Source organism: Macrobrachium nipponense, chromosome 10 (assembly GCF_015104395.2).
Source record: "Macrobrachium nipponense isolate FS-2020 chromosome 10, ASM1510439v2, whole genome shotgun sequence".
NCBI lineage: Eukaryota > Metazoa > Arthropoda > Malacostraca > Decapoda > Palaemonidae > Macrobrachium > Macrobrachium nipponense.
The window spans coordinates 76,931,488-76,958,987 of record NC_087204.1 but is presented as its reverse complement, the minus strand read 5'-3'; the positions used below and the strand labels follow the sequence as shown (position 1 = coordinate 76,958,987).

The window sequence follows — 27,500 nt, the reverse complement described above, 5'->3', positions numbered from 1 at the left end:
CCTGACTACCGCACAAACATTAATGTATTTGCCTGATTACCTGAGCACGCGAACTTATTCCACGGGATACGGTATTTCTGAAAAATACTGGAGTTCACCATGAATAAAATCAACGTGTAGGGAAATGCGGATGACTAATACCTTCTATGCATTCCAGAGGCCGAGAAAGAGAGTTTTTCGTAAACAGCTTTTAAACGGATGCACGGACTTCCATGCTACTAAAGCACCAAGTGGTTCTAACATTGTCCAAATTTAAGGTAGTAGGCTTAATGAACCCGTTTGTCTCTTACAAAAAAGACCGACTTCTTCTTGTTTTGCATATCCTCAGACCGTTTCGAACAAGTGGTGCTTCATGACGCATCTGTGATTGAGAGCAATCCCTCTGCTTATAGATCGAAACAATCATTTTAAAAACTGTATATATCATCAAATAATATATTAATTTGCTTTAAAAATTTAGTTTTGCAACGGATAGGTAGAAAGACACTTGACGATAAGTACAATATATTGATTTGCTTTAAAACCTTAAGTTTTGTCCCGGATAGTAAGAATGACACTTAACGATAAATCAAACAATCATTTGCTAAGGTATATAGTAGTCGGTGAGCTATGCCGCCGTAACTGATAGAATTCTGCGGGTGGTTGGGTGGCAAAGGGCAGCTTTAAATTCACTTTCTTACGTAAAAAAGTTAATGAAACACATATGGCAAACCACAGCACTCTCGAATATTAGTCGGTTTAAAAGTTGTTTACGAAAAACACTGTCATGGCCTCTGAATGCAGAGCAATATAAAAAAATAAAAAGTTACTAAAAAAGAAGATAAAAAATGAAAAGAAAACTGCGATCTCCATGAAAGCATATCAGATCAGTTTATAAACAGATGAAACTTCCTCGAAAACAGATCAATCTAAAGATTATTATCTAACCAATGGAGAGAGAGAGAAAAAAAACAGATTTATTTTCTTGGTCACAGAAGAATCACTGGATAAATGATTAACTAAGAAGCTAATCTTCAAGCTTACGTTTTCCAGATATTCTCGCACTTCAAAAGGCTTCTGACGACAGTGTACTTTATGCAATCATTCAATCAGTTTATCAATCAATCAATCAATCAATCAAGGGGTGGGTCTGTCGCTTCGTTCACAGTTAATCCATTCTATTTGTTTTATTTTTCATTTCTTTGTTTTCTTCAGGCCTGGGCAAGATTAGCACACTGGCATATACGTCTCATTGAAAAAAAAATGGAAATTAATTATTTTTGGGAAATATGAATGCAATTTGTAATGACCGAAACACAGAAGATATCAACGAACCAAGACGCTGCCAAATCTTAAAAGAAAATAAACTTTATATTGAGGAGAACTTTTCTAAAATCTTTTAATATTCTTGGAAAAATTTTTATATAACCATAACATAAGGAAAAAGTCAAAAAATAAAAATAAAAAATTCCAAAATTCAATAAATAAATCATAAGCAGTGTATGCGCGCATTTAACCAAGATATATTTAAATATTGTTGGTAAACATACGTACATTGAAATGACCATTTTATACCGAAATTATCAAGAAATCAAGAAATTACGAAAACAATCGAATGAAAAGCATAACGCTCCATTGAACAGCTGTTAGCCAAAATGGTATCCTACATCACTCTCAATATTTTCTCATTGCTGTCTGGTGGTTGGGCGAATTATTGTCTTGATCGATTTCCAATAACTCGTGAATTTCATATTCCTCGTTGATAATGATAAATATGCCGGGACACGTAAAGGAAGCGATTATAAGACATTTATGTGATCGTCAAATTCACAAGGCTATAAGGAAGCCCCAAAGGCTATTAAGGCTATTCTTGAAGTTCTCCAAAAAGGCATTAGTGGAAACACATAAGACATTGTGTTTATCCCCAAGGAAGCCTATAACTTTCATTTTACAGCTTTGTGATACCCTGCGATGTTTCATGGTGGAAATAAGAGACGTGAGATCGGGGTTGGCTTCGAGCCGACCTTATGCAAGTCTGCCTCTCTCTCTCTCTCTCTCTCTCTCTCTCTCTCTCTCTCTCTCTCTCTCTCTCTCTCTCAACTCACGCATGGGGCTTACTATGGCCACATTGGAATGTATTACCTATTCAACTTTTTGAGTTGAAAAGTTGGCTGAAGAAGACGAAAGTCTCTAGGGTATCAGCAAGTAAATACATATTGATACACTCAATTCAGCTGATAATATTTCAATAATATAAAAATGTGATAATAATATCCAAAATTAGAACTCCAACGTAAGGGGGGGGGGGGGGGGGGGGTGGGGGGGGGGGGGGCGGGCTGGAACATCGCATTCAGATTCAGATATTTTGTGGCACTAAATTTGTCCTTATTTGTCATCCCTATGCAGAGAGAAATTTCATTTCCTTTGCTAACCACACTGAGGCAAGACTGAATCAAGAGCCTGCCTGGATGGCAACAACGACCAAGATCGACACGAAGCCGCCGTCATTTGGAAATTACAAACAGCCTGACCTTCCAGGACTGGCCCGGTCGGACCCCAGTGATATATAAAGACGCGTTTCAGTCTTGTTGTGGTTCCTCTTGACTCAAGGTCGCTCTTGAATTGATCGTACTTCGTCTCAATTCGGTCGTGGTGAACTGACATTACTTTTGTATGAATAGTCTCTCTCTCTCTCTCTCTCTCTCTCTCTCTCTCTCTCTCTATATATATATATATATATATATATATATAATATATATATATATATATATATATATATAATGTACATAAATCACCGAGCTGAATAAGAGCAGCTACCTATGGCTTGGAAAAACTAAATGTGTAAAATGTTTATCTTGAAAAAACTAAATTTGTGAAATATTTGGGTTGAAAAACCATCTGTGTAAAATTTATGCTTTAAAAAGTTAAATTTGTGAAACATTTGTTTTCGAAGAACTAAATGTGTAAAATGTTTGGTTTGAAAAAGCTAAATATGTAAAATATGGTTTGAAATAACTAAATGAGTGATGTTTCTTTGAAAAAACTAAATATGTAAAACATTTGGTTTGAAAAAACTAAATATGTAAAACATTTGGTTTGAAAAAAATAAGCCTGTAAAATATTTGGCTTGAAAAACTTTGATGTGTAAAATATTTGGCTTAAAAAATTAAATGCGTAAAATGTTTGGCTTAAAATAAGTGTATAATGTTTGCCTTGTAAAAACTAAATATGTAAAATATTTGGTTTGAAAAGTATGTGGAAAATATTTGGCTTGAAGAACTAAATACGTAAAATGTTTGGCTTGAAAAATTAAAAATTTACTATATTTGGGTAGAAGAACCTAAATGTGCAAAATGATTGACATGAAAAAAACCACATGTGCAAAATGTTTGACTTGAAAAAACCAAATGTGTAAATTTTTTGCTTGAAAACCCTCTGTAAAATATTTGGCTTGAAAAAACTAAAAGTGTAAAATGCTTGCTTTAAAAAAAACTAAAAGTCTAAAATGCCTGTCTTAAAAAAAAATAAATATGTAAAATGTTTGGCTTGTACACCTACATATGTGAAATGTTTGACTTCACAAACTACATAGGTAAAATGTTTGGCTTGAAAAAAATAAATGTTTATAAAAGTTGGCTTGAAAAAACTAAGTGTGTAAAATCTTTGGCTTGAAAAAAAAACTGTAAAATATCTGGATTAAAAAAAACTGTGTTAAATGTTTGGCTAGAAAGACTTAAATGTATAAAATGTTTGACTTGAAAAACTAAATATGTAAAAGGTATGACTTAAAAAACTAAACATGTTAAATGTTGGGCTTGAAAAAACGAAATGAGTGAAAGCACTGGGTTGAAAATATATGTGTAAAATGTTTGAGCAAAACCACTCTGTCTTGAATTTTAAATTTTGCCATCTGCCATCCCGATTGCAAAGATCATATACGTGCGAGGCATCATCACAGAATTGTGGGCGAATGTGAAGCCTAAATGAGGAATAATTACTGATCTATTTATTATCATTGGCACAGGTGTTTAAAGCACAACGCTGCCTACAATTAAATATGCACGATTACAGAATTCAAATCAAATTACGTCTGTGATACTTCCATACTTATATTCTCTATAAAAGAAAAAAATAATAATAATAATAATACCTATTTAAACAAAATTAATCGTATTTTTTCAATTATACCCGAAAATCTGCGCATAATAATAATAACAATACCTATTTAAAAACGAAGTTAATCGTATTTTTTCAATCATACCCTTGAAATCAGCACATATTGATAATAATAATAATAATAATAACAATACCATTTAAAATGAAAATTAATCATATTTTTCAATTATAACCGAAAATCAGCACATAGTAATAATAATAATAATAATAATAATAATAATAATAATAATAATAATAATAATAATAATAAGTATCCAAGTACCAAATGCTTTATTTAATTACACTCGTGAACGCCAGCTAAAAGATTTCACCTTCCTTGACAGAAGAAAATCGAATTTCCTTCCTTTCAAATTTATAACACACAAACAAACAGCCTAACGACTCCTTCCTTATACGTGTCGTCCAGAATAATGGCAAAGATAATTCCCCCTCGATGTTACACTAACGAAGTTAATGTTCTTCAGAGAGTAAAAAAAAATAGGCAGGAAAAAATTAGCATAAAATGTTTAAAAAATGGCTCCCTTGAACTTTGGCGAGAGTGGTTCCCATAGAAACACATCTTACTAGAGAAATGGAATAAGGAAAAGATCAGGTATAAAGGGACAGGGGGACAGGAGGGTGAGGGAGGGGTCCTGTTGGGTGGAGGGGGGAATCTGAGGGGAGGGGGGGGGGGGTTGTATATATGGTCCTGGGCAGAATCCGTTCAAAGATGACTTTGAGGAAAGGCCAACTCAATGCCTATTTTTTCCTTTTTTTTATTTCCATTTTAATCTTACTTGTGGATTCGGCTCTTCCGTCGTTCTGGCTGCACAATAAAAGTCTGGTTCACTCTGGACTTCTTTTATTTTCTTTTATTCCTTCAGAGTTAATGTTCTTTTCTATAATACGTTTTTTTCGTCATTGATGCTCTTATTTGTTGACCTAAATGTATCAATATTTTATGGTAATGAGCACGAACGATATCTGAATTATTTACTGCGAAGTATGAACAAAACTTGTATTTTATGCGTCTGCCATTACGAAAAAACGCTACCTATAAAGTTAAGAAATGCGATCAGTACCTTCCTTTAACGTCGTGAATTATGAACCGTACCTCTTTCACTGCTGCTAGCAATTGCATGAACGAAACACGTGCTATAAGATATAAATTATGAGATATCATTGACTTAAATTACGAAGCTACCAGTGTTCATCACTAAGAAATATGCACAATATCTGTATTTACGGAACTTAGAAATATGAAAGGTACTTGTACTTATGCATATGAAACCTGCAATTGACGCTTCAAAGTTGACTGATGAAAGTATGGACACGTTTTTACTTTTTACTTACAATACAACGTATGAGTAAGGCCTACACCTCGCGGTACAAAGTGTAAACTATGATAGTATTCTTAAGACAAAAACCCTTCCAGGATTTTACTCAAACCAATTAAGAAGTAAAACGAGAAACCAGTTTTACACTAAAGAATAACCAATATAAAGTATTCACAGAAATTAACTACAATTAGGTCGCTCAAGTGTTAACTGCACCTGATGATCTGAAGAAACGAATCATTAAAAGCTGCAAAACAGTTCTTTCACTTGGGTTTCTTTAAAATTAACCAGAGGTTGATGGCAACATCGTCCTGTCTTTCTTGCGTTTCCTTAAAATTAACCAGAGGCTGATGGCGACATCGTCCTGTCTTTTCTTGCGTTTTCTTAAAATTAACCAGAGGCTGATGGCAACAGCATCCTGTCTTTCTTGCGTTTTTTTAAGCGTGATGGCAACATAGTCACATATATATATATATATATATATATAGATATATAGATATATATATATATATATATATATATATACACACATATATATATATATATATATATATATATATATATATATAGTTATATATATGTGCATATCATATTACCGTGACTCATATACGTACATCGAGCTTCAATGTCCCTTTTAATATATAATTCGCTCTACCTCGGAATTAATATTTTGCATAATGTAAACAAAGGGGAATTTTTTAGTCAATAAGAAATTGAGTGGCTCCCAGGCGCGAACCAACAAATACAAGACGCACAGTGAAGCCTTGACCACACCACCACCGCAAGAGGGTATGAGTTTATGCCGCCTCTCAACTACGAAATACCTGTATCGAGCGAATTAAATATGAAAAGGACATTTGTAGCCCGGATGTATATGTATGCATATATTATATATATATATATCTAATATATAATTATATATAATATAAATCATCATATAATAATTATATTAAATTATAATAATTATAGAAATAAAATAAATATATTTATATATATTATTCTATATATAATATATATATTAATATGATATATATATATATAGATATATATATATATAATATATATATATGACTAATCATTTCTTGTTTGATGCGATATTCACGTCCGTTAGATCACTCACTTGATTAAAAACTGGAAAATGCATCAAGACCATTCAATGATGCTACAATGAACTAGCGTAAACAATACGTTCAGTTATCAAAGTTACAGTGTACAGTAAATCCACAAATCTCTATGAGTAAACAAATAGGTTCTTCGGTTTCCATTATATTACACAGACTGTTTCTCAGATTACGCTCTCGACCAGGAACGTGGATTACTACTTCTCGAACAAAGGCTTCACAACAGGGAGGAGGTGAGGGTGATGCGGAGGGGGGAGGAGGAGGAGGAGGATGTGGGGCAGGGAGGAGGGTGGGTGGCGGCAGATTGAGATTAGCTACAAATGGATCTGGCTTCAGGGAACACCACATATGGGTAACATACTTCTAATCGGGGAAAATGAAGATTTGGCTGATGGCTTCTCCTGTGAAGCTTCTCATAACGGAACAACTTATTGGGATGTGCAAATGGCTGCAAGGGATCGTTGCTCGTTTGATGCAACAGGTGTATATATATATACACACAGGGCCGGTGCTAGGAACTGAAAGGCCCAATTCGAAAATTCAATCTCAACGATATTCAAACTCTCTCTCTCTCTCCCAAAACTCCGTTTTCTTTAACCCAAGACGAGAACATCTTACAGTCTCAGAGAAGCTGCTATGGTATATTTTTCAATCTCATTATTATTATTATTATTATTATTATTATTATTATTATTATTTATTATTATTATTATTATTATGTTTTTTTACGTCTAATATATAACTTAAAAGTGTATGACATTTGCAGAAATTAAGCACCCGCAAATTTTTTTTAATAGTCATCTAATATAAAAATTATTTTTAAGACGTTTTTTTTTTACGTCTAATTAAAAAGTGATTTTACAGAAATTAAGACGATTTTTTTATGTCTAATATAAAAATTATTTTCCAAGTGAAAATTTTCTGTTTATATAGTATGCTAAATAATGTAAGGAATACTACTTCCTCATTCTTCATTTCATGTTTTCGGTAGAGGTTCATTCCTCTAAGAATACAGAAAAGGCTTCAAAAGATAACTGGCGTGGGGTCACCTTATGGCGCGGGGTCCAATTTGATGAAATTGGTCGACAGGCTTAAAACGGGCCCTAACCCGATAAAAAAAAAAAAAAGGCCTGTAAGTTATGACCTGCGAGGAACTCAATTTTCACAATACGTTTTAGCGTATTGGACAAAAGAACTTGGCAAACCTTCTAAGCAAACTTCTCGTAATAATCGTTTAACGTGTAAGGTCTCTCTCAATTCAAGATACATTCCGTGAAAATTGTCTCCTAGCGCATACCATCTGGTCTCAAATGAGTCCAAAAAGGAAGAATTATAGAAACGGGGCCAAAAGAAGGAAGACAAATATTTCCGAAGTACTGCAATCTGATAGTAGCCTTGGATCTAGCAATTTAAAACAAGTTGTTCTTGTCACAATCTGACGCCGTTTTTCGTTTTTATGACGTACTTAATCCCCAGTATCATTCACCTCAAAAATGTTTTAGGAACCTCCGCGCTCTCCAATACTCAAATATATTGACGTGAAATCTGAGCCTCGGAGTTGAATGTCATAACAAATTTATGACCTCTAAATGAATAAGTCTTGAATTTGTCCAAGAGTGTCCTTGTCCAAAACACTGAACACATTGTTCTTTGAAATCTGTCGATTTTTTGTTCAGAAAAATCCTGTTTCTTCGATGATTAAAATCGAAATATACTGAAAGCAAAAACATCTACTGAAGTTTTCTTTCGGGAATTGAAATTGTCAAACATTATTCATTGCTATAATAGAATAGTGGCTGAACTTGATGCGATGTAAATACAGATGAAGTAATAAGTATAATTTGGAACTTATTAGCGGAGAAGAACAGCATATGCTTCGCTACAGAAGACAGTTGCAGGGAATCAGATGAGTACATCGCATCATTTTGCAGTTCAACTTGAAATTAATCTTAATGTTACGGAGTCATAAAGTGAGAGAGAGATTTAAAGAAAGGGAGTGAGAGAAATATGGAAAGGTAGTATGATATTTAGGGAATGTAGTGTTTCCTACAAGGTTGAGAGAGATTTACGGAAGGGTAAGGAGAACTCAAGAGGTAAAGGCAAAGAAAGACTTAAGGGAAGATAGTGAGAGAATTTAAAGAGAAGTAAAGAGAGATGAAAGGAAAAGATAGAGAGAGACTTTCAGGTACAGGTAAATGAAAGGGAACTTTGAATTTCTCTTGGAATTTCGCCATAGGTACGACTTAAAGTTTATGTAATGTTCCCGATTCTCTCTCTCTCTCTCTCTCTCTCTCTCTCTCTCTCTCATACACACACACACACACACATTAAGGGAAAGATGAAGAAATGGAAACTTTACAATTGCTGAATTATTCTGACAAACAAGCGACTTTCAGTCTATGCCCACAGTCTGGAGAGAGAGAGAGAGAGAGAGAGAGAGAGAGAGAGAGAGAGAGAGAGAGAGAGAGAGAGACTTTTTTAGGGAAGATACCAGACGTGTAACTGAAACTGCTAAATAATTCAAACACAAGTACATTCACATCTATGTACGACTTAATGGTTATCATCATATTCTCGAAACATGGTGCAGGTATCTCTATGATTATGAATCGTAATGGCACTTATACAATTATCCATTCTAATATTGTAAATACTGAAATAATTAATATTTCATTTGTCTTTACGTTTTTCTTTACGAGACTGGATTATTTTTTTAGATGAAGGTATAGGATAATTCCTCTTGTGAGGTTTTCCTGGAAAAATTACTTTACGTCTATCAAATAATTATTTTTTTCATTTCTCGACTTTTTATGACGTTTTTCATATCTAAAATTAAAGCTTGAGAGAGAAATTGTAAAGCAGTATTGTGGATATTTATTTCAACAAATTTCTGTAGATAATTATCTACGTTGTATATATATATATATATATATATATATATATATATATATTTTAACTTAACAAAACATGATCATATAGTAATAAATTTCTATGATAAGTCGTTCCAATTGATATATGACATACATACATATATATATATATATATATATATATATATATATATATATATATATATGTGTTGTGTGTGTGTGTGTGTGTGTGTATACATACATAGACAGTCTTCATGTAATGTATATACTAAACGTCCGCTTTAAGACATGAAGACTTACGATAACAAAAACACATATGTTAAAAACTTGTTTCATGAGATATAATATCAAATACAGTGCCAAGGACCGAGCAGTTTTAAAAAAAATTATCTCTCTCTCTCTCTCTAAAGCTGCAATGGTAAGAGCTGAATGAAACTCTTTAACATTTTCTCTCTATCATGCATAGTTCGGCGAGTGAAGACTTCTTGAGCACTCCTTCCCCTTTTTCCTTTTTCTCTCTATTTCTGCAACGTAAAACTTGATGCCCAAAGGAGGGCGCTGTAGGGCGAGAGACATTCAAAGCCTCATAAATATTCTATTTTGGTAAGAGACGGCCAATTTCCTCTTCAATCTACCAGGCAAGATTGGACGTCTCCATTTTTATCTGCTACCCCAATTCCAAGTTCAATTTCGACGGCAGCTGTTGCTGTTGCAGTAGAAACTGCACCGACTACTCTCTAGGTTATTAACGTTGCTTATCTATTCAAATCGACAGGTTCTAATGCGCTGCAAGAAATTCAGAAAGCCTAGGTTTGACGCGAGGTCCATATCAAAGTCTAATGATTTCTTCTGCGTCTCATAACACATCACTCCGCTAAATTTCTATTGGATTCGTCAACAACACTTTGTGAATTCTCTAGTGGAGAGTTAAATGGTGACTGCCATCCAATACATCAACAATATGCACCCTTTTGCGATCACGTGTGCATAACAAAAAGCACCCATCTGCATGTGCATATAATACATGTGTGTATTGAAAAAAAAACCTACAAAATTACTGTGTATAACGTGTTTACTTATAAGTATCTACATTTTACTTTTTATTTATTTATCTATTTATTTATTCAGAAGACTGCTGGGCCTTGACCCAGGCTGACAACCTACACATCCCTTGAAAAAGGGCCACAGATAGGGCCTGGAAGTACTCGAGTGTTGAGTAAAATAATATGTAAATACATATAAGTAAACAAGTTACACACGGTAATTTTGTGGGTTTCTTTTTCAATCTTCAGAAGAAAACTGAAAGAAGTTTTCCTTTGGTTCAACATGTGTGTATGATCACAAAACTCATAAGGTGAAGAAGAAAAAAGATAAAAAAAAAAGCTTAGGAAATGGTAATCTTTCTAAACTTAGCCTAACGGAGAGATAACTCCTCCCCATGAACTGCCATCTTTCCTTTGTTAAATTCTGTGGCAATGGTTATCAAGCAAGAAGGATACATCCTAACATCCTAACTAAACCTTCCCTAAGTTAACCTAACGATCCCTAGGATCCGGCAGCCTACCTGAGCCGTGAGCAGAATTCATATACATATATACATATATATATATTATATATATATATATATATATATATATATATATATATATATATATATATATATAGCGTCACTGGGCCATAATCATCACACCACTCAGCAGTGTAGAGAGAGAGAGAGAGAGAGAGAGAGAGAAGAGAGAGAGAGAGAGAGAGAGAGAGAGAGCTCATCCAATCGCCTCGATGTTCCAAAACCTTCATGTTGAAGGTCAATTGTGATTTGTGATAATATCAAATGGACAGCTTGTGTGATATATTTTTAATACAAGTTCTTTTTAAACATAGCCTGAAATTTATGTCATATTTTTAATGTTCTTTTGAAACAAAAAATGAAAGTTATGGCAATTTTTCACAAATAAATCAATTTTAAAGTCAAAGTTAGCATTTATATTAAAAGCCCGGTTAACCAAAGTGGTTATTCATGATTGTTTGATACACGGCAGCGGAATGAAATGAAAAATCTAAGCCAAAGGCGAAATGCTGGGACCTGTGAGGTCATTCAACACATGTTTTCGAGGGTGTAACCGGAGGAAAGCCTAGCAGTTAGAGAATGGTGGAATGGAAGATGAATGTAGTACAAGGAATGAAAGCGGTTGCAGCAATGTGTCAAAGCGACGCCGGCAAGAACCAGTACAAGGTCGTGTTACGAGTAAACAGGCACTTATTTCTGGACACGGGTACGAGAGAATCGTCATTTTGTAGGTAAATATAAATTCCTAATATGGTAAAACATCATTTGGTACTCAAAACTCTTATCAAACGAAGACATTTCGCATCACAACCTCACACGCAGGAGGACTACAAGGAAAATGTTTCAAGTTCTATGAACCTGTTACGGTGATAAGAGTGAGATATACTTCCAGCCGACCTCAATTCAAAGCATATGGCAGACATTCAAATTGGGCAAAACCAATGTAGGGACGCCGATATCATTACACGGGTTCCAAAAACTTTCGTACAAATAACATGAGAGCAGATGTGTTAACTTGCAATGCAAGTAATATAAAGTATTCACCGGCTAAATTACACTTTTACTGGATAATATGATATTCCTGTTTATATAAACAATAAAAATAAAGAATTAGTAAAATAGTCGTATACTTAGTCGTTATATTTTCATTGTTTAACCGTGCTACTACGCAGACATTATCCCATATATAGTTAATTGAAATTTTCTCTCCTTCCTAATCTCTCTCTCTCTCGCTCTTCTCTCTCTCTCTCTCTCTCTCTCTCTCTCTCTCTCTCCTCTATATATATATATATATATATATATATATATATATATATATACATAAATATATATATATATATATCACACACACACACACATATATATATATACACACACAAAACAAATGTCCTACATTTACTTTTGATATCTCCCTTGGTGGATAATCCTATTGTCAAATTCACCAATATTAAAATAATAACAGTCTCAAGCACACTGCACTTTTATCACTTCTGACTTTCTCTTTTAGTTTCTGCGTTTCCCGGTTTCCAATAATAATCTTTCATTTCTCTGATAAGCCAGATTATCGCATCCTTCGCGGTTTGACCTGCTGGAGTTTTCCCTTCATTTCCCTTCTTCGCTCTCCTTTTCAAATCCTTCGTCAGAATGGATCTTGTCTGTAGGAAAATATTTCACTTTTTTAATTTAGAAATATACTCAGACTACAGCATCATGATTTCACTTGGAGGTTTTATTATCATTACTATATATATATATATATATATATATATATATATATATATATATATATATATATATATATATATATATAATCAACTAGTTGATTAGGAATCATGAAAAAGAAAGGAAAGATGACGTTGGGGTTTACGTGGTGCCGTGTAAATATTGCAGTAAGTGTTATTATGGGGAATCAGGCAGGGGATTAGGTATAAGATTAGAGGAGCATAAGCGATCATGTAGGATGGGATCGAAATATAGTTCAGTTGCCAGACACACGTTAGAGTTAGGGCATGTAACTGACTGGGAAGGAGCGAGAGTAATTTACAAAGATAATAACGTAAGTAGACGCAGAGTAGTTGAAGGGGCTCTTATTAATATTTTAAACGTGTTTGACTTTAACAAATCATTTACCCAAGAGGATACATTTTTAAACTATTTGGTTCTTAAAACTGTAAATATTAGTACAGACGTTGTTTGCACCACTCCTACTGCCCAGGTTGTCTCTCTTTCTACTGCCCAGGCATTGGAAGGAAGAACCCCCATTGCAGGTGCCGATGCAGATTTGGACGAGGGAATAGCCGAACACACAGAGGAGGTAGTTCAACCACGACGATCGCCTCGTCTTTTGGCCAGACATTTGAACGAGGGAATAACATGATTGAGATAGTTTGTTTTGGTTGTTATCTCCCTTGGGGACGGTTCCAGAGTCCTGCCTGTCCTTCGTAATTTTTTGTATATATTTTTTGAAAAGGAAATATCAGTACGGCTGATGAGGTCTACTGATCAAGTAGACGAAAGCTCCCGTTTTTTATGTATTTTTAATACACATTTTTACATAAGTGTGGACTAGTATTACTTCAGATATTCCAGTCACGTTATGGTGTTTATATATATATATATATATATATATATATATATATATATATATATATATATATACATACTCACACACATATTCTGTTCTCCATGTTTAAAATCTCTGCATTTCTATCATTCACAATTAATCTAACCATCTTTCCAATCTACATCATGCTCCAGAAAATACCAAAATGCAAAAAATTTAAAAGGCAACCAACGCATTATCCCCCACCCCCACAATAAATTATTGTGCTCATCAAAAAACTAAATGATTTCGTAACAGACTATGATATCACATCGTAGAAGGCGCCCAATTTCGTCCACGACTCAGGGTCGACCTTATCTCCTCCTCTAAAAATAACCTTTGGAGTCGACTAACAAAGATACGATCGAAACTTTTTTTTTTTTTTCCCCAAAAGGCGACTGAAAACGCTGTCGGTTCCATCTGAGTGACTTGCGGTTCCCAGAGGAGGACGATGGACGTCCAAGATAAGGGATTAATTAATTAAACAAGGGCTTCTTGGGGCCCGACGCCCCCTGGGGACGCGGAAGGACATTGAAAAAAAAAGTTTAATTGACAGTACTTTATTTCATGAAACAATCAGTGCCTAAGTGTTTGGTTAAAACAAGTTTGGAGAGAGAGAACACCGAAGTGAAATGAAGTAATCTGCAATTGCCAGTTGATTCATTTGCCTTGTGAGAACCAGAGCTCAAGTGTTTTTGGAAACTACAAAACTGTGGGGAAGTACTACCATTAAATTTTGCTATCGCCGAAAAAAAATAGAAAAAGAAACTAATTAGGAGAAAGCTAAACAAGTCTTTCGAGTAGGAGAAAGCTGCATAAGTCTTTCATGTAGGCGAAAGCTACAAAAGTCTTTCATGTAGGAGAAAGCTAAGAACCTTTCTTGTAGGAGAAAGCTACACAAGTCTTTTGTGTAAGAGAAAACTACAGAGGCCTTTCGTGTGGAAGAAAGCTACCAAGAGCCTTTCGTGTAGGAGAAAGCTACACAAGAGTCTTTCGTGTAGGAGAAAGCTACACAAGTCTTTCGTCTAGGAGAAAGCTACACAAGTCTTTCGTGTAGGAGAAAGCTACACAAGTCTTTCGTCTAGGAGGAAGCTACACAAGAGTCTTTCATGTAGGAGTAAGCTACACGAGAGTTTCGTATAAAAGAAAGCTACACAAGTCTTTCGTGAGGGAGAATGCTGCACAAGTCTTTCGTGTAGGAGAAAGCTACTCAAGAGTCTTTCGTATAGATGAAAGCTACATACGTCTTTCGTGTAGGAGAAAGCTGCACAAGTCTTTCGTGTAGGAGAAAGCTACACAATAGCTTTTCGTGTAATCTTTCGCGTAGGACAAAGCTACACAAGTGAACTGATAACTATCTTCATGGAACATCCCAGGTTTTTTTTCTGTTTTGTCGACTTCAGAAGCCAGTCTCTACAATTGTATAGTCCTGGAGACAGAGTAATCATCTTTATATCCACGTTTATGAAATGGAAGCGCAGTTACTAAAAGAGCTGGAGGGAAATAGAACTTTCTTATAAAGCATACATGAAATATATTTTGTAAAAGCTCAAATTAAAATTTCGAGTAAAATGATAATACAGTCACTTTAAAGAAATGAAATACAGAGTTTAGGCCAAAGACCAAGCACTGGGACCTTTGAGGGCATTCATCGCTGGAAAGGAAACGAGAGTAAGTAGATTTGGCTGGTGTAACAGGAGGAAAAGCAAGCAATTGCAATATGAAATAATTGTTAGGAGATAGTGGACAGCAAGATGGAAAACATATAATATGCATGGAGGTACAGTAAAAGGAATGAAATGGGATGCAGCAAGGGGCTGAAGGGACGCAGCAAAGAACCTTCAGTAATGCCTACAGTACATCGCACGAGATGCATCTGACGGAACTAACCCCCTACGGAGCACAGACTTTAAAAGAGCCTTGTCTATGACAAAGATAAATTATCATAATTATTATTTGTCGAGATATATTGACCTCATCTCGGGCCATTCCAACAAATCGATGTTCATTTGGGGCGTCATGGAATTCCAAATCATGTTGCAACTTCTTCGTCTCCTTTTACCAAAATTTTCCTTCTCATGACGATGCACGAGGAGGCTTCCTAAAAGGAGGAAGTTAATTATCGATGACCATTAAAAAGGGATTTTATCAAGTCAATTAATAAATGGTTCCGGTACCGAGCAAATCAAAAAATGCTGCGGAAATTAATACAACATAAAATTCATTGGCAGCTGATGCTCAACTTTCAGTAAAATGCAGGACGTAAAATTGACGTGAACTGGAAGTGAGATGAAGATAACATCACCTTGTCACAAAAAATAAACTAATAAAACACTCGAAAAATGGTCTGGAGAACAACCAACGCATTTAATTGAAAGACACATAAGCTATTCTCAAACACTGAATATCATTCATCTAATTTTATCTGGCATCACAACTCTCACCAAACAAACTACAACGAGTGTTCGGAAGATGCAAACTTCCGCTAAGGCTGAGCAAGTCTAAGCCACGATAAGTCCCTTTTCCCTAAAGGTTACATTACTACTTGCAAGATTTTATCATATTGCAATTCACAAAGACTGAATGTGGTCCAATTTTCGTGAAATTCCACAAATAACGTTGCAGGTTAAGCACTAACAAAGAAACTAACAAACAAACCGAACCTGAAAAAAAAAAAGATTGCAACCACAACCGATGGAAATTCAATGCCAATGGCCTCTCAATTTTACAACATAAAATTGAGCCCTTCATCTTACTGCTTTTAACTTGTACAGAGGGATGCGAGATTGCCGAATCAATAACTCAATAATTGTTTTCTTCCCTCTACGTCAAGCTGAGGAACTCTCTTCCTGCTCCCGTTCTTCAAGTTCTTTTGGGGCTAAGTACCTCTCTTTTGTTTACGTTTTATTTTCTTTAGCGGGGGGGGGGGGGGGATTCTTTTCCCTAATCCATTTATCTATTTTCCTAGTTTAACTTAATTAAATAAAGGTATTGGGTAGCTAGTCCCTTTGGACTCAGTATGAAAAGGCTACACAATGTCATCAATTTCAGCTACGTGACTGACAAAAAACAAGTAAGAAAGAATGAAAACAAAATCTCAATATCCGAAAAATGTTGTCTGTCCCCAGAACGAAATCCACTCAATTTCCTGAAATTAATTCTCCCAGGAACTAACTGGAGTGACTGCTGGTTTCTTCTCGAGTTTATTTTGAAAGTCATCTGCAGTTACATTTCTATTCCACTTAGAAATCGCCATTTCGCTTACGCAGATTTACATTCGCAATTTTCCGGGATGTCGTCATCTTGTTACATCCGCCAAGTTAGAGGGAACGTTATTTCTGCATTATTCTTCTTCTTCTTCTTCTTCTTCTTCTTCTTCTTCCTATTTTATTATTATTATTATTATTATTATTATTATTTACCCAAGTAAATGATTTTTTGGTATCAGTTATTGCTCCCTTAATTTGCAAAATCTGTAATACTTCTCTTGTCATATACTCCTATCGTTGTCATATTCATCGTTCTTATCTTTACTATCTCTGTCTCCTCGCGTCACTGGGCCATAATCATCACACCACTCTCAGCGATGTAAAGAGAGAGAGAGAGAGAGAGAGAGAGAGAGAGATATTTACTGTCTGTAAATTGGTCAATAAAACTATTTGTATATGTGTATGTATATATATGTATTCATATATTATATATATATATATATATATATAGATATATATATATATATATATATTATATAACCATCATATATATAGTATATTTACACGTTTAACATGGCTGACTCTACCATCTGGCTTTTGTACCGAGATTGGCTGCTATAAATTATACGAGACAAATACCATTTTATTCTATGGTTATGGTTATTCATATGGTTAAAAATAGCTGAGCTCTGTTGGCCATACATAACTGACCATTTATATGGTATTAATCTCTGGGAAGTGATTTTCCTGTAAAACCAATCTAAGACTGGTCACAGTCCAGGCATGAGATTTTGTATACTCCTGTGCCTTTGGGGATTGGCATTAGTTGGACGTTAGTCAGGGATTTGACTAGGGTATTTGGGTAGGTGGGACTGGCTTTTGTTGGAAGTTAATCAGGGATTTTTCTAGGGTATTTGGATAGGTAAAGGCAAAAGGGTTAGATATTCCGAGAGTCTGTGTCACCATCTTAATCCTGTCCAGATGAGGGATTTTTATTTTATTGTTGGGTTTCTCTTTAGTCTTGTCTTGAGAAGGTCGGTAGAAAATTATGTTTGTTTTATGAATCGCTTTCTCAATTGTATGGTCAGGGTACCTTAAAGACGAGAGCTGCTTACGAATTAGTTCAAATTCCTTTGCCAGGAAATCTGGGGAACAAATTCGCAAGGCTCCTAAGAATAGATTGCTGGCTACGCCTATCTTGCTAGAAATGTTATGATAACTAAAATAGTGAATGTATAAAATGTGAGTGTTGGTTTTCTGTACATGGTAAATTTGCATCCTGTCATGTCTCTAATTACTGAAACATCAAGAAACGGAATTTTGTTGTCTGTTTCCCATTCAACTTTGAATTTGATGCTGGGTACTAATGCATTTAATTTTGAAAAGAAATAGTTGAAAATGCCCAACTACTATCCCAAATGGTTAGAATATCATTTACAGATTTTGAGGAAAAAATTAGCCACCAATTCAGATCATTTCCCACTGGCCCTTGGCAAAATAATAAAGTTAGATGAATTATGTGTATCTAATAACGTATTTTCATTCGGGAAGATTCTAAAAGCAAAAATTCGGGTATAGTATGGGTAGTCCTGTAAGTCCTAGTTTTAGCCAATCTATACATAGAATGCTTTGAAACTATATTAATAAATGCAATAAAACCCAAAAACATACTGTGGATGAGATCTGTAAATGATATCCTAACCATTTGGGATAGTAGTTGGGCATTTTCAACTATTTCTTTTCAAAATTAAATGCATTAGTGCCCAGCATCAAATTCAAAGTTGAATGGGAAACAGACAACAAAATTCCGTTTCTTGATGTTTCAGTAATTAGAGACATGACAGGATACAAATTTACCATATACAGAAAACCAACACTCACTTTCATACATTCACTATTTTAGTTATCATAACATTTCTAGCAAGATAGGCGTAGCCAGCAATCTATTCTTAGGAGCCTTGCGAATTTGTTCCCCAGATTTCTTGGAAAAGGAATTTGAACTAATTCGTAAGCAGCTTTCGTCTTTAAGGTACCCTGACCATACAATTGAGAAAGCGATTCATAAAACAAACATAATTTTCTACCGAACCCCTCAAGACAAGACTAAAGAGACACCCAACAATAAAATAAAAATCCCACATCTGGACAGAATTAAGATGGTGGCACAGACTCTCGGAAAATCTAACCCTTCTGCCTTTACCTAAACAAAAACCAAAACCAAATCCGTGATTAACGTCCAACAAAAGCTAATCCCCAAAGACAGGAGTATATGAAATCCCATGCCTAGACTGTGACCAATCTTGTAACGGTTTTACAGAAAAATAAATTCCCCAGAGTTAATACAATATAAATGGTTAGTTAGGTATGGCCAACAGAGCTCTGCTATTTTTAACCATATAAATAACCATAACCACAGAATAAACTAGAATTTGTCACATATAATTTATAGCAGCAAATGTCGGTACAAAAGCCAGATGGGAGTCAGCCTTGTTAAACAAAGACAGGCAATGAACATTGCACAGGGCGCCTGGGATTCACACATCATAGATAAAACCTTCCTTCAACCAATGCTTAAGAAGATTAAAGAGAAATTATCAACCGGGTTGACCTAGTTAAACGGCTACCTGTGGATGGATCTCTTGGTATAAACACCGCCTTTTCTGTAACTTCTGCCATTCATTACCTACATGAAGAGAGAGAGAGAGAGAGAGAGAGAGAGAGAGAGAGAGAGAGAGAGAGAGAGAGAGAGAGAGCAGTCTTTGAAGTATACTACTTACTTTCTATGTTTTGGCGTTTTTATGGGCTCCCTTTATTATATATATATATATATATATATATATATATATATATATATATATATATATATATATATATATATATATATAAGAGAGAGAGAGAGAGAGAGAGAGAGAGAGAGAGAGAGAGAGAGAGAGCACAATTCATTATCAAATTGTTGAAATGTTATAAGATTATTGCCTCGTCGAAGTAAGAAAATACTAGAGGAAATCGGGGATTCTGACGCAGAAAATGTGGCTTCCAGGAAGACCAATAGCTTTTAAGCTAATGAAGATACCGCATTTCCAATATGATAAAAATAAAAAATAAAAATATTAACCTCATGAAAGGCTTCTAATAATCTGAAGAGCAAAGGAGAGAGAGAGAAGAGAGAGAGAGAGTGAACTTTGACAGACTTTCTCTATATATCAATTATGAAATAGTATATACGTTTGTTTATGGATAAAAAAATTACTTACCTTTATAAAATTTGCTCTAATTATACTAAATTTATCGTCAACAGTATTCAGCCCACGATATAAAGTAATGACTGAGGTAGTCCCGCTCTGGCGACGAATTTAGGACTCATTTACGCAGGTGATTTTGTGACGTCACGCAAACTGGTCGAAGCGACAATTTGCTGATGTAAACATACAGATGATTGCCTTTGTTACACTTTGAAATGCAATTGAATAAATATCCCACCATAGATTTAAGAGGTGAATGCGATTTCGGTCATATGAAATATTGCAGTTCATGTGAATATCGATATTGGAGAAATTGAATAGGCGAAATGTTGCACAAATAAGGTTTTTTTGGTATGAAACCTTTAGAGACTGACAGGATCCTGGTGACTGAGGTCACAGGATTTTTACGACGGTATTTTTTTTTTAAATTCCCTGTCTTGGCCTTGAGTGCATTTGGAACCTGGTTATCAATTGTTTTAAAACTGATTTCCTTTTTTGAGTTGTTCGTTGGCGCGAGTCCACCTTTCAGTTCACGTATTTTGTTAACAGTTCGATTTAGATCAAATTTTGGTTCGCAATTTTATCACAAAATTAAGCTATGTAAATTTAAGGGCCTATTTTGCTTTAACGGAACTCTAGATCTACTGTACCTACACCAGGCTGTATACCACTACAATATGAAAGATGCTGTGTATGCAACATAGTTACTGTTTACTTTTGTAAACCCGTGTTGCATAACTTCAATAATTGCTTTACATGTCTCTGGGATTATTATGCCCCTAGGAACGACTTGTAGCGTGTAAGCGAAGTGTGTCCAGCAACCTCTCGTATACAATGATTTTGGTTGTGTGTGTGTGTGTGTGTTTTTCTTCATTGTATGTAATAATTCCATGTCGGTCTGCTCCTCCAGGTAATCGAACCAGTCACCAGGGTAAAGTTTCATTTGATTAAATAACCAATTGTGAGAGAATTCATTTCATTTCTTCAACCATAGTTTAATTCAGGCTCTCCTTTGTCGCTGTGGGTTTCTAGTTTCAGCTGCAAGAGCGGTCTATAGCTTCATCACTGAGCGGAGCGGCCATTTCCTCACTCTACCAGGTTTCGGCAAACTGAAGTAAATCTGAACGTCTATGGGCAACACAGAGACGTCTATGGGGGAACACATATGCCGGAAACAGAACGGAACCTGATCCGCCAGGTCGTAACGTCTATGGGGCCCTTTACAAATGGAAGGGCTTCGATGAAGCAAACTGACCACCGCCAGGACGGAACCATTCATCATTAAATATTCCCAAATCTCTCTCTCTCTCTCTCTCTCTCTCTCTCTCTCTCTCATAACAGCCAGCGTCACTCACCTGTTGCTGGTTTTCTTTCTGGATGCTGATCCTGGAGGCAACGCACTGTCTGGTCTCTATGAAGGCCTGGCGCCTCGCCGCCTCCCCTGCGTGATGTGTGAACACGCCCGCAACGTTCACACACAGGAACAGCACGCAGTTTGCCACCAGCTGAAATAAAACAGAGCATTTGGTGATTAGTCATTGAAATTGTGATTAAAAGGGCGTAGTAATTCACTAATGCCTAAATTTAACGATATATTTCAAAGGGAAATATGGGAGTGCAATGAAAAATACTTATGCCTAAACACGATTGGTTGGGTCTTCAGTGTAGTTCCTAGATCTATACAAATCATCGAGAACTCATCTATGAGTCTAAGCAAATTCAAAGCCACACGATTGGGTTTTTTTTCGCTCTCTTTTTCTTTTAGTATCTTTTATTATCATAGGGCAAAACTGAAGTCTAGCCATGGCCACTTTCCGGTTTGCCGAAATATTGACCAAGGATTGGGAAATTTTTCAGCAAGATGCTGAGAAACATGACAGGAAATGTGTTCGCGTTGACGATGCCTTTATTATTATCTGGAGTCGTCTTACTTTCCTGACACCACTGAAGGATTCAAGTTAAAGCTAAAGCTTGGTAGTTTCAGTCCTTCCACAGCCTCCTGCCTCTCGGGCGGACGTCAGCCAGGTAACCCCAACCTCCCACTATGACTTCACTCATGGCCGTAACCATCTGGTAGTCTGGTAGACAGTCTCACTATTCGCCCTTTAAGGGGAGTGAACGCTAGTCCCCGAGATTACGAGGTCAACCGAGGCCACCAAGAGAGAAGGCCCGTTCGATGTTTTGTGACGTATTGTCCCGTAAGCAAGGATAGTCCGACCTAGGACCACCGAGAGACAAGGCCTACTCGGTGTTTTGTGACGTAAGCAAGGATAGTGCGAGCGGGTAGAACTGACAACGCTGCCAGACGAAAGAAATGAAAAACAAAACGTCACCAAAATAGATCATTTTTGGTGTGCAAATTATTAATTTACTTTTTTTTCTCGTCTACACTAATTAGTGTACACCAAATAATACTTACTCGACACACAAGTTATGAGATTAATATAAAATACTGAACGACAACGATTTTAGTTACAACACAGTGTATACTAAAGAACATGTTTATCGTTATTAAAAGAATAAATAAATATATATATATATATATATATATATATATATATATAGATAGATAGATATATCTATATATATATATAGTATATTATATATAGATATAACTATATATATATATATATATAATATATATATATATATATAATATATATATATATAATATATATATATGATATATCTATATATATATATATATATCTATATATATATATATATATATATATATATATATATATATATATATATATATACACACACACAACAATAATAGTCAAATTGGTAGACGGCAGGGCATTGGTTTACATACATCACAATAAAACCATGGTTCATTCTATTTTATGTGAATGAAATAATTATTTCTTACATACACCCATTATTTGGTAGTTAAATTTTCTTTCTCATTTTAGTCAAGTTTTTGTTGGGTACAATATAGTTATTTTCTTGGGAACTGCTTAAACACGAACTCCAGCACAGGCAAGTGTTTGAATGACTGACCATTCATAATTATTGTCAAAAATGAAATCACTAATTTTATAACAGCAATGCTATTGCAGTGTTAAAAATACATATCAGCTCTCTGGAGTTACGGAATATGTGTTTAGTGATATTCGTATCATGAATCTTTGTGGGAATCTTGAAATCTTCTAGGTGATGAAAAATCACTACCTACCCTACCTACAGTTAAGATTAACATGAAAAATGCAGTTAACTTTAACTGTAGGTAGGGCATTGTGGTGTACAGTATGGCATATCATTAATCTGTCCTCAAGTTTTACCTGTAGAAGAAGAAAGACGGGTTTTCGATATTTTTACGTGTATACATGAGGACAAACCCAGTAATGCAATGAGGATAGGTTAGGTTAGGTTAGTTATTGAAATTATTTCTGTAGGCTCCTGTTTTGCACCTGTAACCCTTAGAAAACTATGCCTGCTTTGTTTTATTCACCTTAGCCAATCTAGGCCCATAAGGTTTGTCCCTCAACTTTGACTATTATCAATGGTAACTTGCCAATTTCCCCATCACTATACTGTACTTAAGTTGTGATGAGCCTATAAATTCTATGTCTGTACTAATGTAACTCTCGAGTACATTGTCTGAAGGTTCTATCACACAGTTAGGTATCATGTTTGCAACCTTCTTACCTGACACAAGGCCCTTGTCCTAATCATTGCAATAATGATATATCACATCTAGGCTACAGCATGCTTTGCTAAATTTCTTCTGTATTTGCAGTACATAGTTTTGCCTTTGTTAGGTTTACTTGTTTGATGTGTTTGCTTTCTTTGCATGTTGGTAACTCTGCTGCTTGACTTACCTGGCTACAGCTACCATTACTAGTCTTGCCTATTAAGATATTTGACTAGCAAGTTGCTATTTCCAAAGCTCTTATAAGTCCTGAACTAGGCTACACAAGGAGTTGCTGAACATAGGCTACACTAGGAACTGTTGAACATAGGCCACACAAGTGTTGTTTGGCCGCCTACTAAAATTCAATCTACGCTAAACCAGTCTTTCTTTATATTGCACCTGACCATGTTGCTCACAACTCCTACCTAAAATGCAGACTTTCTACTGCAGTTGAAAGTCATCCAGAGACAAAAGTCAAATAGTAGCGAGTGCCTGTTGCAGTTACTTATTGCTGAGTTTATCTGCTTACCACAGTAAGTTCGTCCAGTAAAGGACACAAGATGTACCCATGGCACGCTACCTCATTATGCCATATAAGTTTTATGGTCAAGTTCAAAAACAAAACAATGGAACCACGATAAAACCTCGTGTTCAAGTGATGTACGCGAAGGAAGCTCGAGAGTCGAGAGTGAGACTCCAGTAACACCACTCGTCACCTTCGGCTTCGGACCACCAAGGTCGACGTCATCACGTCATGACGTCACATTGAACAGGCCTCCTCCTCGGTGGCCTTGGGTCAACACGTTACCAGCTGTTAAAGATCTAATATTTATTCTTCTGCAAAAGGGTCTGGAAATTCTTACCAAAATTCCAAATCAACCTAAGAACGCCTCACAAATGCATCCTAAGATCTATCTATGACTCCTTCGCACTGCTCGAAAAAAAAAGTAAACTGAAGAGTTACTACAGGAGTAAAAATAACATAAAGTAAATACTTCGTTTCTGGAAATTTCCTTTAATACTCTATATCTGGCAACCAAGCCATTTTCAAACCTTTAATGCTTTGATCCCCGTCAATAGTTTTATATCATATGAACAGCGTGAACTGCAAATGAGCCCGGGCTTCGGAAACACACCATTCAAAATCAGTGATGCTGGGCTTATCGTTAATAATTTTTACTTAAAACTTATATATAAAACTGACAACTTTTAAAAGCTTTCATAGCATAATACGAAACTCAAAGCCGAACTTTTGTCAATATAGTGCTAGACCTCAAACACTATTTCCGGAAATATAAAAAACCAAAAACTATAACACGTATTTAGGAGTCACACGAGACTTGAAATTTATGTCCTAAGACATATTTCAAGCAAGAAACCTAAAACTGATCATTCAAACAAAACTAAAACCGACATTTCTGGTATAATATGAAGATTCAAACTGGTATCTGTCGACAACATATGCATTTCAACTTGGTAAATTAACTTTCATTATTCAAGTACTGCCATCACTATCCATCATGGCACGAGGCCTAAAACTGCACCTGGTTATTTTTTACATGATACAGGACTGAAACTGATAATTTGTCAAACATGACATGGGACTTGAACCTACTGGTATTTACACATATTTTGGGTGTTTTCGTAAAAATACAATACTTCATACTGTCAAAATAAAATGTCACCTAGAGATACACGTTATTGCTAATCAATTTACATTTTTGTATAATAATAATAATAATAATAATAATAATAATAATAATAATAATAATAATAATAATAATAATAATAATAATAATAATAATAATAATAATGGTAAAAACTCTACAATAACGTAAGACACGTTTAAAGTTGTATATTTATTTAAAATTATAGTTGATATTTTATTCATTTTATTGACACAGGCGAATATGAATTTTTTATAACAACAAACAACAACAACAGCAACAATAATAATAACAATAATAATAATCGTTACACACCAGTGTAAAGAAAGCAGTCTTCCTACCAGTATCAATATTTGCAGTTATTCGAGGACGAGTTGACCTGGATTGGAAACCATGCTTTAATAACACCGACACGAGAGGAAGGGAAATCTCTCCAGGGTCCTCCTTGCTTTTAAACCGAATTTAATTGGACTCTTGACTCAGTTGTCAAGTAGATGCAAATGGAAACACGAGAAACCCCACCGCCCACGACGTTACACTCTTGCCCGCCAAATGGATTTGGAAAATGCTCGTTTATAATTCACTTAAAGTGAGAGGGGGTCAATACGGGTATACAAAATGTATACGCGTTTGGATATATAAGATAGATAGATAAATAGATAGATAGTTTGCAAAATAATTTCAGACATAATATTTTGTTACTTTCAAACTCTGAACCCAACTTAGGGAAAAACAAACATCCAAAGGGAATTATATATATAGTACCTTTTAATGACAAGAACTGACTCTCCACCACTATTACACCACACCACACACACACCACACACACACACAACCACACACACACACACACACACACACACACATATATATATATATATATATATATATATATATATATATATATATATATATATATCGAGCTACAATGTCCTTTAATATCTAATTCGCTCTACCTCGGAATTATATATCATATATGCTTAACCGAAGGGGAATTTTTTTCTCGATAATAGACTTGCCTGGATCGGGGCGCGATCCCGGGATCCTTTCAAATCCAGGAACGTCGTGAAGCTTTTACCTACTACACTACCGCGGTAGTGTAGTAGGTAAAAGCTTCACTGACGTTCCTGGATTTGAAAGGATCCCGGGATCGCGCCCCGATCCAGGCAAGTCTATTATCGAGAAAAAATTCCCCTTCGGTTAAGCATATATGAAAATATATTGATTCCGAGGGTAGAGCGAATTAGATATTAAAGGACATTGTAGCTCGATATATGTATATGAATCACGGAAAAGTGATATGACTTTTATATATATATATATATATATATATATATATATATATATATATATATATATATATATATATAATAGAGAGAGAGTATTCCAATTCCGCAATAATTACAGAGTGTTTCTCAGATTAAGAGGTCCATGACACAGCCAACCTAATGCCCTACTCTAACTCTAGATCGATGCGAACACGAACAAATGATGAAGAAATAAAAAACTTGCCTTGACTTCGACGGTAGGGAGGAAGATGAAAATAGCCAGGAAGAACAGAAGCAAGGTGAAAATAGCAAAGTTTAAATGACAGACTTTAACTCAGGTGACGTCACACCTATTAGGATCAGTGACAGCGAATTTCAAAACTTAAGCAGATCTGGAGATTACCAACAATTCTTTCATTTTACTTTCGACCTCACGGTGAAATGGAGAAGGGAGCTTCCCAACTTGCACACAGGCTTGACATTGAAGAAACCTGACGTTGCAGAACATTACATAATAATACTGTAAGGAAACAGTTCGCCTCCTACCTGGCTGTTTGCAGGTTAGTCAGCCCCAGTTATTCATGTTTAAAAATAATTGCATTTCCAGTGGATTATTATTATTATTATTAAGAAATTCACCGTGTCGTTATTTTAGACTTAAGAATACCTGAACGGTGTTCCTCCTGAGTGTTCACGCTATAAGAAAAAAAAAAAAAAACTGCTTTTTGTCTGCCCGTCCGCCCTCAGATCTTAAAAACTGCTGAGGCTAGAAGTCTGCAAATTGGAACGTCATCCAACCTCCAGTCATCAAACATACCGAAATGCAGCCCTCTAGCCTCGTTA

At 35.3% G+C, this 27,500-nt stretch overlaps 1 protein-coding gene across 2 annotated transcripts in view; it reads right to left on the bottom strand.

Annotated features, from left to right (window-relative positions):
- LOC135223704 (adenylate cyclase type 6-like) overlaps positions 1–27,500 on the bottom strand; it is an 891,429-nt gene that overhangs the window by 221,529 nt on the left and 642,400 nt on the right. For both annotated transcript variants that reach the window (XM_064262427.1, XM_064262428.1), the window contains exon 3: positions 21,438–21,587. In XM_064262427.1, the coding sequence (XP_064118497.1) occupies positions 21,438–21,587 (150 nt within the window). The remainder of the gene's footprint in view (positions 1–21,437; positions 21,588–27,500) is intronic.